The 14253-nt window shown below is 36.6% G+C and overlaps 1 protein-coding gene across 1 annotated transcript in view; it reads left to right on the top strand.

The window, feature by feature from the left end:
* The first annotated feature begins 1857 nt into the window (after positions 1-1857).
* The window catches only part of LOC121331248 (protein shisa-9-like), a 62301-nt gene continuing 49905 nt past the window's right edge, over positions 1858-14253 (top strand). The window contains exons 1-2 of the mRNA XM_041278516.1: positions 1858-2857; positions 6581-6699. Of these exons, the coding sequence (XP_041134450.1) occupies positions 2340-2857; positions 6581-6699 (637 nt within the window). The 5' untranslated portion in view covers positions 1858-2339. The remainder of the gene's footprint in view (positions 2858-6580; positions 6700-14253) is intronic.

The raw sequence follows: 14253 nt of genomic DNA, 5'->3' as shown, positions 1-14253 counted from the left end.
TGACAAAATTAGGCATAGTTTTGAAATGATTCAGAAAATGGTTTCTAAATGTTCCTTCCTCACCTGTGCATATGACTACATTTCTACACACAATCTAAATGAATACAGAACAGCAGAGATTAACCATGCATGCTTGTTCTTTGTTGTTCTGCTTGTGAACAAAACATTACTTTTCAGTTTAAAGCTGCGGTGGAAACCTCCCATTGCATTAACATATAGTGTGCTGCAAGATGGGTCTGTTCTGGTTAATAGACATTCTTGATAGTAATTAAGATGAATAGGAACAATGCAGATTTTAAAATGATCAGGTTGCATATACCTGATGGATTCATTACAAATATATGAAAATGAGTTAAAAGGAGTTATTTCCCGTCTATAATTATACTTTACTGTACAGTACTTGTCTCTGACAGGCACAATCTGTCATATAAAGTTTCATGTTGAATATGCACATAGATGTCTGCTTTTTCCAAAGCAAACAGATGCTAGCAGTTGTATACCTTACATCTCCGTATTTTCTAAAAATGTGTTATTTGGAGGAAACCATCTAGTTCAGTGCTCTGAGAAAATGAGGGAAACAATCTTATTTAGATTACAAACTCAGGATGTTACAGTTTCTGATCCTGAAAAACTACAATACGACTAATACGAGTAATTTTTATATGAAAAACTACAATACGAGTAAGTACGAGCGCTTGGGATCATTGTCCTGCTGAAAGGTGAATTTCCTCCCAAGCTTCCATATTATATTAGTATAGCTAAGCTATGTGTACGTATTTTATTTTTTAAAGTATGTACGACTGCTTTCCATAAGGGGCTTTTATTTTGAAGTAAATGTGCGATGCTCCTGGCGGAAGTTGTTGCTTGTTGCCAGCAATTGTTGCTAGCTTCACACAGCTGTCGAAAGGTATCCTTGGTTATCTCCGTTTTGATGCTGTGATGCAGCTTTTTGTTCATGTTAACATTTCTCAAAGTGGCACATATCTATCATTTTCTTTTTCGCTGCTCCTATGAAGTGTACATTAATTAAGTTTGTTTGGAGGAAACAAATCGTATTGTACTTATTATTATTATTATTATTATTATTATTATTATTATTATTATTATTATTATTATTATTTTAGTAATTTAGCAGTGATTTATAGAGTTTGGGGGTGACCTATGCATCAACATCTGCTGCTGCAGTCACTTAGGACCTCGTTTTTACACCTCAATTATAAGGCGTTTATTATTACACCCACTACAATGCATTAACATATAACTTTAGTCGGTATATCCACTGAAATACTGTACTTCCATATGTGTCTTACTCACAACAGTGTGGGTGTTCCCAAGTGAGATATATTAGATTACTATCGGGCACAGTTAAAGATATATTATGATTGCTGTTGTGTTAATGTTGTATTCCTACAATGCAGCATCCAACATGTGACGCTAACGCAGCAATACGACTAATTAAGGTACAAAGTGGTCCTGGAAACACTTAGTTATCCATTGCTTTTTGTGCATGTTTAAATTTGAAAATGTAATACTCTTTGTGTTGATACTATAGGCATTCTTAAGACTTAAAAATGGGTAACGCTTTTTTAAAATGTATTTATTTACTTTGATTAATTGCTTACCTGAATTCAAACCTATTAATGACGTTTTTAGTGGCATTAATGTATTTTATTGTGTATCCTGCTATACATCACAAAGTCCAGAGGATCGCGCTTGGATACTCCTATGCACCAAGTCGGAAAGGAAATGCAATATGTTAAATACAGCTTTTGGTAAATGTGGAGCTAGACCCACGTAATGTGAATTGTGTACATGAGGCGCAAAGCAAAGTGTGTTTAATGCTGTGGAGACTGCGATCTGAGGGTCTAAGGCCTCCTATTGCTTGATTTTAGCACCCTTCTTATTAAAACGCACTCTCTTTGAGGTATTGCGCTGTCAGATACCACCCCTCTCTGGCTCCCTCTCTTTCTCTCACTCACTCACTCACTCACACACACTAAGATCTGCTGTTCAGTTTTAGCTCCACATTTTCCGAGGTGAACTGCGTGAGAACGCGCGCTCTTCTCATCAAATTGCAAAAGTAACCACCCAGAGTATTGCGGGGGGAGTCCAACCACTCAAAACAACAACGCGTGAGCTTCACAATACATTATTTGTTTTGTGTGGCGGAGCTGAGGAGTAGTAGTAGTAGTAACAGTAGCGAGAAGATATGATGCAGTTTTACTGAGTGGCTGTTGTGGATATGCTTCTTGGCTTCTTGTGAGACCAGGTCGTCTTCACTTCACGCCGTTTGCTTTTTTTAGGTCTGTCAAAGGACATTTGACAAGCGGGAGTACACGATGAACAAAATAGGGCTGCTGCTGTGTTACTTTTTGGTGGAATTCATGGCTTTGGTGTGCAAAGCGCAGGGTAAATCCGGGCACAATTTGGGGAGCATTGTGATGGTTTCGGGGTCCAACGGGTCTAAAGACGGGGCTAACAGCGTTTCAGACCCTCCACCCTCAGCAGACAGGTGTCGGGGTTACTTTGATGTGATGGGGCAGTGGGACCCCCCGTTTAACTGCAGCGCGGGTACTTACCTGTACTGCTGCGGGACCTGTGGCTTTAGATTCTGCTGTCAGTTCAGGCAGAGCAGGCTGGATCAAAGCACCTGCACCAACTATGATACCCCGGTATGGCTTATGACCGGCAGACCCCCTTCCAAGAAAGACGATCCCACGCACGACCCCACAAAGGATAAAACTAACCTGATTGTCTATATCATTTGTGGAGTAGTCGCAATCATGGTCCTGGTTGGGATTTTCACTAAACTGGGTCTGGAAAAAGCACACAGACCTCAAAGAGAAAACATGTCCAGGTAAGGTTCAAAGAGACGAATCATTATATATATGTGACACACAACCCAGGGGGGGGGGGGCAGGTATTACTATCAATGTGTGAACGAAAATTGAGAAAATTGAGAAAATAACCCCACAATCAATCAATCAGTTAATCTTTATTTTATATAGCGCCTTTCATAGTGGAACACCATGACAAAGCGCTTTACAAGATGCAGTAAATACAAGAAATTCCATAATATATAGTAACTCCTGAAAAAACGACGTTCTGTGGACTTCCCCACTTTTTAAAAACACGTTTTTCAAGAGCAAAATATACCTTCAAAAATTGATACAACTGTCAAAATATTTAGTTTGTTGTCGACTTTCAACCTGTGTGGAGTTTTGTCTGACTGGAGTTAGAAATAGTAAATAAAAATATAGTGAGAGTCAATGAGAAGTCCCCACAAATACAGGAATGCAAACGTGTGTGTGTGTGTGTGTGTGTGTGTGTGTGTGTGTGTGTGTGTGTGTGTGAACGTGCAAGTGACACGCAGCATGCAACAAATGTACACTCCGATACACTCTTATTAATGGAATGCGATCTGCTTCTCCAGAAAAACAGTGAAACATGTATTTCCTGCGTTGTCTCTTCGTATGCTCATTGCTATAGGCTAAATACTAAAAGTTTGTTTGTAATATATTTGAGCGCGCAGTGTGTCAGTTTATACGGCGTTTAAACACGCATGACTCCACTTTCCTTTAGTATGCGAGCGCTTGTTTTTATTTATCCTCTGGTCGCTTTTTATTCACCAGTCTGTGCTTCAGGATCCGTTGCACCGATGAGACGCACCTGTGTTGATTGTGACAGCTTGATCAACACCGTATCAACTACATAGAACAAATACTAAATGTGTTGTTTAATTATTATTATTAATCAAGCCAACTGGTTACATTGAACCAGGAAAACACCTGTGTAAAACTCATGTACCCACACTAAAAACTGTATTTAAACAATACTTTAGATAATATCTTCAGTGTCTATATAATAAGAAAAAACGAATATGGAAAGCATATAAAAAACAGATATAAATAGGACACATTCCAAAACACTCTCTCCACGTATTCCTTGAGATCGATCATATTATCTGTTCTGGTCATGGTCAGTCATTTTAGAACTGTAGATTGCGCTGCATATTAAAAAAAAAACAATGCCGTGTTTAAAGTGGACTACCCACAGCGTTCCAAATCATTTATGTATTAGAAGAGATATGTGGTATTACTGGGTTTTGTTGAAAACTGGCACTATTTCAAGCACTAGGAAAATGTACTAACAGCCAACTGTTTACGGCGAGTACATAGTTTAGACTCACAAAAAAGTGTCACTAAAAGAAACATTGGGTCATTGTGAAAAGCATATGAATTCTAAAATGTGTTTAAAATTGCATACGTGTAGTTTACAGTGTGAAGAGTGCATTTTTCAATGTTCTGCCATTCACTGGCATGTACATATTTGGCGGTATGTATTGCAACTGGAGATGCGTTTTGCAAAAGAACGCGGACTTTCATGTGATGCAGGCTGGTACTTCTGTCTAGTTTCGAACACAGCAAGAGAGAACTCCCCGTTGAAACGCAATTAACCACTGTCGTTCGACATATCAGATTATATAACAAATATCTCCCTTCGCATAAATTAGCACGAACAAAAAGCATGCGAAATGAAGAATTAGGTCAATGTTTTATTAGTCCTTTTGAGAATTAATTAAATCATTAATCAAATGTAGGCTATTTAGCAAACTAATCTGGCAAGGACCTTGGCGAGTTACTACCGTGATAGATTTAAATAAATAAATCAATAATTAGATAGATAACATTAGCATAAACAGTAGTCGCGTGGATGTGAGGGTTAGGCATTCAGATATTTTGCAGATTAATGCTGAATATGGTTTTTGTATTGACACTGTGGTCAGGTGAACAAACTATAAGCTAACGAGGTTTACACAATAACAAGGCATGATGTAGCTGAAGCACTGTTGATGAGCTCCCCCTATCTTTTGGTATGTGCTCTGTTAAGAGATAGTTTAAATAAAAGTACGACATTCCAAACGGTTGTATCTTAAGGTATTCAAATTAGTTATTTAAAGGGTCTTCTTAAAAAAAAAAAAAAATGTTTGAGTGCCTATATCACTCTAGCTTTATTTCTTCAATTTTGGTGCTTTCAATATTTTAGAAAGCTTTAGTACCTACAAATTCTCCCCATAAATATAATAATAATAATAATAATAATAATAATAATAATAATAATAATAATAATAATAATAATAATAATGTCGTGGTAGCTTATAACAACTATCCCATCGAGTGTCAAGGCTCGTGTGTTATTTTTCTAGTCAGTCCGTGTTCTTGTTTTTTTCAGTCAGTCTCACAAGTGTTATCTAGTGTACAACAGCGCTCTGGGCTAGAACGATTTTAACAATGCCCTGGTTTCACCGTGGATCCGACATGCGTGTTCAATACAGACAATGTGTAAATGCATTAAAAACAGAATTTATAAAAACTGAGCCATATGCAAAGATAGAGAACGGAACTACATAAACCCTTTGTTTTCTGCCCAAGAGAGCTTCAATGCATGCATATCACAGATAAATCTCATAAGGCATATTAAGATATTTTTTGAATATGCATCTCTTTATGTGCGCTTTCTTTTTGGTATCAGAAGGCAAATTAGATTTGTGTATTATTGCAAGAGAATTACCGAAAGAATTACAGAACACTCATAGTTGCCCAGAAATGATGAATTAATGTTTTCAGCTGTATTTTGCCTTTTTGAACATCAGTGACAGAAGACACTGACCAAGGTATAATGTATGCTTAAACAACTACAGTGAACCATATGTGAGATGCTAACTAAAAAACAACAAACCAACAAATATACTTTTAGTAAGGTTTATAAGCGAAGCTGCTGCTGTTATATACAGTGATGAAGAACCTTTCCCGATCAGCAACTTTACCAAACCGATGCTGCAGCAGTTAACAGCGGATAACCCGAACGAAGCTGGAACCAGCTCGGTTCACATTCTCTTCAGCACTTTCGGATCACCACTCTGCAGCCTGAAACGCTGTTGCGTTCCCCAAGACATTGGTTTCAAATATATACCCCTGTTCTACATTATACAATTGTGCCACTTGTGACTGCTTTAATGTTGTATAGTAGACTGGTTGCCTCATTTGTTATACATTACATAACCCTGATAATTATGTACACCGGGTGTCCCTGGCAGCTGCTCATGAGTCACACTTGACCTAGTCTTAAGCGAGAATATAACATTAGGACACTGCTGTTACAAGGACTTACATGATCATAAATCAACCACAGCCTTGCAGATGCATTTACTTAAAAGCACAATACAATCTTTATTTGTCTCCTTCGATTAAAATTACTTTGGTGCCCTTTTGTATCTTACTGTAAACATACCCCATATGCACACACACACATTGCTAGAAAAAGTGAATATCCGTCAAACTTGACAAAAAAGCAGGATGTGAATAAATGTTTAAGCATTCATCACCCTATAGTTCCCCAACAGCTCGTAAAAGCAGGAATTGTCTTTCTTTCTTTGGAGAAAATGTAAAACAGCACCCTAAATCTAAATTACAATTTTATCCTGTCAGCAGTGCCTGCGACTTGTCTTAATGACATATCTCCCGTATCCCTTTCTCAGTGTGTGTAATTGTGGTAACTAACTCCTCCGTTTCATCCCCAGAGCCCTAGCAGATGTGATGCGCCCGCAGGGTCCCTGCACTGGGGAACATCTGGAGCGAGATGGCAAGCACATACAGCACTATGAGAACATGCAGACCAGACCCTCCACCAACAATCTGCGTGAGTCGCACGGATTGTGTACACACACACACACACACACACACAGTATGCACTAGTGTCTTGTTCAGTGAGGGTTAATGTATATTTACCATTCACTTGTGGTTAAAAGATCTGTAGAGTGGAAGTACTGGATTTGCTTTTAATGTGAACAGACATCAGAGGCAAACGCCTGTAGATTGTTATTAGGAGTAGTTAAGGGCTTTTATCCATCAAAAATTGGTTATACAGCATAATAATGTATTGTGCAGCTTTGGTGGAGGAAGTTTCCAATAGAATGTACAAATAGTTGGTATTTCAGACAGAGGAATGGTCAGATGTATTAATGGAATGGAATGTGTGTGTATATATATATATATATATATATATATATATATATATATATATATATATATATATATATATATATACACACACACACACACAATGTATCCAATATGTTCTATCTATCTATCTATCTATCTATCTATCTATCTATCTATCTATCTATCTATTTTAATCTACTGGGAAACGAAGCGGATATTAGAAAATGTGTAACAATATTACTTTACTAATAAATTGACTTACTGCGATTTCCCTTAGGGAAATACATTGCCTGGTTGGGAAATACATTGCTTGGTTCTTGCAAATCTACTTAATGATTATACAAAGGGTTTATGTTTCTGCACTATCAGATGCATGAAGTGCGATTGCAAGTTATCAAACTACCACTTACAGCCATGTTGTTGAAAAACTGAAATATGACTAGTTTGGATGGTTGTCTCGGCAAAACAACAAGTTTTAATATGTATACTGATAATTTCACAGGCAGTTCAAATACACCGGCTTTTATAATAATACTGGTGCTACGAATGAATACATAGAAATAAACACAGTTTTAGCTTCATGGTTATTTAAGAGCAAGACTCACACTTGGCTTTTTGATAAGATTCAGTTAGATTCATCTGGATTCAGAAAACGTATAACATTGTATTGCTTCAGTGAAACCCGCACTGAAAAAAGCCGCTGTATGAAAACAATGCTGATGCTCAGTATCATTAACCCTTTTGGTCGCTGCTGCTGTTCACCCTGCCACTCATCCCGGGAAAACAATTCTTTGTTCTTTAGGAGAAAAACATCAGTAGGTATAAGAGCCCAGAACTACAGATTAAGCACAAACAGATAGCATTTAAACTGTCCACTTGTTGGTCTGTGACTGTAGATGCTGATCTACCTGCTCTCCTGCTTTAGTGGTTACATTTACACCGTCAGGCATCTACAGCAAGGCAACGCACACCACTGTCAACAGGGCCCTCGATGAACAGCCAGGAGAGGACAGCACATGGAACTAAGAACAAACATTTTGGTTTTGCCTTTTTTGTAATTATTTAAATCTGTAATCTAAATATTAGTGCGTATCAGAACTGTGACGTGCTACTCATGATGCGTTTGTTGTTAATAAAAGATAACAGACGCACAGACACACAAACACACACAGTCCCTTTAAGCTCATCTATTCACCCCTATCTATGAATAAAAAAAGGAACACTTGCACAGATTTAACAGCATGGTGCTTTCTGTGGCCAAAGTGTCCTTTCTGTTCATTTTAATGAGGGCTAAAGCAATGCATTTACTATTTGTAAAGGCCTTCATTCCTAATTAATTGTTGTGGATCCCCAACACATAAGGGTCCAGTAAAAACGAATTGTATTACCATCGTCCCTGAAGACAATGATGGGGTTATAAGGTTAAAAACTAAAACATGTCAGGTTGATTGGAAAGAAGAGCCGCTGTAATTTCCAAATCTATTCCAGTAAAACTAAATGCACAGAAATATACACCGTACCCAGTCTACTGATTCATTTAAAGGAGCTAGCTGTGGTGCTGAAAAATGAAAATTAATGACATACACTATTAATAATGCAAAATGAGTTAGAAGAAACATACAAATATCAATACCAATAGCTCTACTTTTATCTTGTTCAACTAATTGCTTCATCATCTGTGTCTATCATTAACCATATTGGAAACTACAGCTATGGCCAAAAGTTTTGCATCACCCTATAGAATTAACACATGTTACTTCATAAAGTTCCTGCTAAATAATGTTACATTAACATATTTAATTACGTACCGCTTTGTCGTTTTCCATATACTTGACAAAAAACCTGACAGAAGTAGAAAAATAAGACATTTCGAAATCTAACATGAAATACTGTACTACTATTATAGCTTCCAGTAGACTTTTACAAGATCATTTTGTAGTTTCTTTCAAAACATGATGTTAAATAAAAGATCTAAATTATGTTCATATAGTTTTTTATTTAAATTATGTCTCCATCCTAAAACTAGGTGATGCAGGAACAGGCAGCCATCACTGTACACCTTTTACTAGATAAATTGGAAATAATAAGCTTTGAAAACACCCCTCTTAGCACTATGCACAGCCTTCACTCTTTACAAAATGTCAGTACCAGAGGCAGCAAGGTATCTTATTACAGATTATTCTTCCTTAACTCACTTATCACTTCTGTCATTTTGATGCTAGCTCCCATTGTGCATTTCACATTGAGTCACGTGACAATGTCCCAAATGGGTCATAAAGAGAACAGACTATAACTATACAAATCAGAGCAACAATTACTTTGTGTCCCCTCTCATTGGTGGGTTTCAGAGTAAATGTTTACATGTTTTAAATGAGTGGGATGTAAATGGTTATTGCACTGCCTGAGGGGATATAGGCTATATCAGGTTCAACAGCTGGGAAGGTGTCGGTATCTCTCTATAGTTATTTAGTGCACCCAGAGGAGATGAATGATGGTGATTTTATATCCACTCCCTAAGGGGACTTTTCTGAGATTCAAGCTCTCTTTTTCAGGCTGGTTGTGATCAAATACTACAGGAGACCGGATTTCTGCCATACCTGTTCCTCAGGTGAGAAGTCAGGCTAAACTAAAGCAAGGCTTTGCCGATAGTGTTAAAAGCTTGTTATTTGTAACGTTCCATTCTGTATCTTGGCTACATCTTAGCAACCGTAATTCAGTTGTTCCTGATCAGTGTATTTTAGCAACAGTCATGCCCTTTGATTAAGATCCATGTTTTCTGTTAGTCTCTGATACTCCCATAGTCACTGCAATCAAAACTAAACTCGTCTCATTTATGCATTGTATGGAGAATATAACCATTACTCAATGAATGTTTTGTTTTATTTAGACAATTTTAACTTTAAACGACAATGAAAAACATCAGTAAATGATACCCTTTTAAAGTAGACTGATAAGAAACTATACAGTATAATTTGAATTGCATTAAGGCGAATAATAAACTGACTCCATTGTGATCTAGCAGTTGGTTTAAACAGTTTAACAGCAAATGCTGGAGTTTTCTGTATAATTCTGTGTAAAGAAATATAAAACTATAAAGAAGGGGCAACAATATCCATCCAGAAATAGGACATCAGTTTTTTTTATGATGGGTTGTTTTTTGAATAATAATAATAATAATAATAATAATAATAATAATAATAATAATAATAATAATAATAATAATAATAATAATAATAATACAAATTTCACTTATATATTGTTTCATGCAAGCATTCCAGGGGACTTTACAAAAGAAATATAAAAAAGCCTGTTTCTAATATATAATCCAGCTACAAATAAACAGACTCAAACAAATACATTTTCAGCCAGGATTTAAAAGATTCAATTGTGATAGCATTCCTGATATGAATCGGGAGCAATTTCTAAAGACAAGAGGCATTATAACTAAACGCCCTGGCTTCGACAGAGTTCAAATGAATTTTGTGAACTGTCAGAAGATTAGCATTTTCCGATCTCAGGGAACGAGAGGGACACATGAGGTTAGCAGATCTTGACGATAAGAAGGTCCAAGACCATGTAAGGCCTTATAGGTAATAATAAGAAAAACAAAAACATTATTATTATTATTATTATTATTATTATTATTATTATTATAATTATTATAATAATAATAATAATAATAATAATAATAATAATAATAATAATAATAATAATAATAATAATAAAAATAGTAATAATAATAGCATCAGTATTGAAACACATTTAAATTAGGTGGATGTAGTAACTGTATCAATTAAACATGAAATTAAAACAAAGATTAACTAAGATTACAATTTTTAATCGTGAGATTAATCATGATTCATTGTTTTGCAATATGACTCTAGGTAGAATGTCATCTGCATAGACATTAACAACTGTCAGTATAGATTTCTCCTTAACCTCAAGTCACAGTAAGAAGTTTTAAGACTAGTGTCCAGCAGGTTGCCTGGAAGTGATAATGTAGTAATAGACAAGGTAAGGTATGTTCCAAGCTTAAAAGCATGAGTGTGATTAGCAGGTTATAAATGCTATAAATAATATGTCCAATAGGTAAGAAGTACAGTATAGTTAGTGTGTGTTTGTAGTCTATCTGTTGTATAATTCTATATCCCTACCCCAGATCTCTTGTGAAACTTCTGGAAATCCATCTTAAATGTACCCCAACTGGCCTAAAACAAGCGTTCATGTTTGTTGCAGAGAACTTTCAATCACTTTTGTGGATATTGTCCGAGACTGCATATCTACTCTGTATTCTCAGTCAGTTTTAGATTCCTTTTGGGGAATAACCTGTAAGAAAAACACTATTATAATACTGAATGGTTTCACAGCATGTCTTATATTCTGTAGGCTTATCAAAGGGACACATGTAATAGTCCAAAATTAAATCACTGCATGTCTTTTCTCTATGCAGTGAATGGCACAATGGGCTCTGGTGGGATTGTCAAATTGATCTAAAAACACATTGGCTTTGGAGCAATTTTTAAACACTGTAAAGAAACTTTCACAGCAATTTAAAAACATGGACTGAGCATTTCCTAATGAATTTACTCCAAGGGTAAACTAATAAATATTTATTAAACATGTCAATATTGCACATTATCTTCCATCTACTGGGGCTGATCATTTTCACTTGATTTTTTACTTGATTTATGTTATATTTATAAGTTGCTTTAGTGTGTATTAGCCATAAAAAGTCAGCAAAACCCCAAGGAGTAAAAAGTTCTGCCAGAGTAAACTTTTAATACAAGTTTTGCAAGCTCTGACGGCAGTGATTCAGAAATCTTAATTTTTGAGTGGGAAAGGATAACAAATTTACCGTACAGTACAATTAAATAAAATAAATTGAAAATGTAATAAAGAGGGTATTATCCTTCTTGCTGGATCCTCTACAGCTCAGCTTAGCACCATGATCCAGGGCTCTAAAGCGTGGCCAGTAAAGCTATTTAATAATCCAATCGATTTTCCTTTTCAGCTTCTGTTAATGATGAGGAAATTAGCTTTGGGTGCATTAATAGTGAGATCAGAACGGTTACAGTTCTTACTTCTTTTTTTCCACTCGTAATCCTTTAATCTGGAAGTGGTGGAGTAATTTTTTCTGATTTTATTAACCCTGCAACCTGTCAGCCTGAACCTCTGATTTGCTGGCAGTGGCGATTGAAGTGTGCGCTGGCACATTCCAATCAACCAGAATAAATCACTGCTCTGTGGCTGAAACACTGCTTTATGAAATGAGAAGTTTTCATTAGAATAAATTAGGCTGCAATCCAGGCCGTGCTTTTATTCATTAGCTGAGGAGCACGGGAAGGGGTTTAAATGTGAGGGAATTAAAAATGCTGATGCCCAGAAGAGGGTGACTATATTAGTGCACCTTTACCTGCAAGAGAATAGTGAAGGGAATTGTTTGGTACAGATATTACAAGAACATCAGGTAGTTCAAGATTGCCTCTCTCCCGTGACAGCTAAAAAGACGTTATACATTTTGTGCAGATAAGAACCCTTTTCAATCTGTGCTGATTCCCCAAATCCAAGGCAAGATTTACATTTGTTATGTGTTTTAAAACATGATTATTTTGATGAGGCCCTTTCTATTTAAACTTTTTTTCACTGCTTGCCCAATCCCTGGGCTGGATTCATGTCTGATGCCTTTCTCATTCGAGTCCTGCACATTCTTTGATACATTCAGTTGCAGCCTTTGGACTTTATGAAAGTAAAATCACCCACCTGTGCTCTGTTGACTGTGTATCTCACAGCACATAATCTAGCCAAGGTGCCAGGGGTGAAATGCACTACTGTTTGCTCTTGGGACCATTTTTATGCTTCTTTCCCTTATTCGATCAATTCCTTTTTTCCAGGTCAGTCTTATTGGTTGTATCCCAGACAGAAAGGTGAGTTTGACCCGCAGCTGAGGATGTGATCCATTGCTAAGAAAGAGAAACTTTCCTTTTTTTTTGTATAGTTTAACCATGCTGGGGATTTATTTAAAGTTGACCCCTTCTCTTTTAGCCACTATCACCACTTCATTCCTACAGCATTTATTTTTTGGCAAAGCTCTCCTACCTAACTTGAAACCAGACCCCACCTGGCTTAATGTGCATGATCCCTATTTCCAGCAATATTTATTTTATAAAGGGCTTGTTTTTTCAGAGTGAGTCAGCGCTGCTTCAACGCGGCACAAGTGATTTTTCACGGATAAAAGAAATCCATCGCCAACAAAATTCAGCTCAACCACTTTCTATAAGTTCAAACCAGCGTTCTTATGCCAGAGCTGTTGTGCTGCTATACTTAGATGCTAAGTATTGTTTGGCAGAGCTCCTGTAGTCAATTGCCCATTGTACAGTACAGCAGAGTGCCAGGTATTCTTCAGCCTAGTGAATCTGCTGTTACATAATGTTCTATTCAGATCATCAGATCAGGATGACTCCAAGGCATTTTCTTGCTCTGTTCTGTTAGTATTCAAAGGCATGCTATCGGCACCCAACACTTGAACAACCTCGGCCTAAGATAAGCAATTGTGTTTCAAGGGAAGATTTAAAAAAAAAAAAACTTGATGATTCTCAATTCAAAAATAAGAATGACTTCATGGGTCATTTAGGGCTTTTATACTTTGTTTTTCTGTGTTTTTTTTTCTCTCTCATGTATCCATGGTAACAGCCTTAGCTTAGTGACCGTTCAGCTGTGTATGGTGTGCTTACATGACAAAACTCAGGTGTAAATGATTGTTTGAATTTGTCCCTGAACAAGTCTCTTGCTCGCCTGTGATATGAAGCACACACTTTTGTTCCAATGATGGTACTTTGTATGGTTCAGTCATGTGTTAAGCAAATGACATACCTGACATGTGGCATTGAGGTTTTAAAGCAGGTCAATCCAAAAACCAAGCAAGACTAAGTAAATGAAAAGGCCACTTAACTCATCTGTTAGATGAAAGAGGTGATTTATATGTTTCAATTCCTTTTCAGATTTGATCCATTTTTAATTTGAGAAGGAATGAAAAAAACACAGCGCCTGTGCTTCAAAGCTCAAAGCAAGGAAAGTATGAACCACAAAATCACTCTCTAGTCAATTTTGAGTTGTAATATAAAGAGAACTGTTCCCCGTTTACCATCAGTCCACTAATACACCTCAATCAAGCTGTTTTTATAGGGCTGTTTAAATTCTACTGCAAAGTGGGTGCAAATGAATTGTACCTACATGTAGTTATGAGGCTGAAGGG

This window comes from Polyodon spathula, chromosome 18 (genome assembly GCF_017654505.1).
Source record: "Polyodon spathula isolate WHYD16114869_AA chromosome 18, ASM1765450v1, whole genome shotgun sequence".
NCBI classification, from domain to species: domain Eukaryota; kingdom Metazoa; phylum Chordata; class Actinopteri; order Acipenseriformes; family Polyodontidae; genus Polyodon; species Polyodon spathula.
Note: the sequence above shows the minus strand (reverse complement) of the source record. Positions and strands in the feature narration are given on the sequence as shown.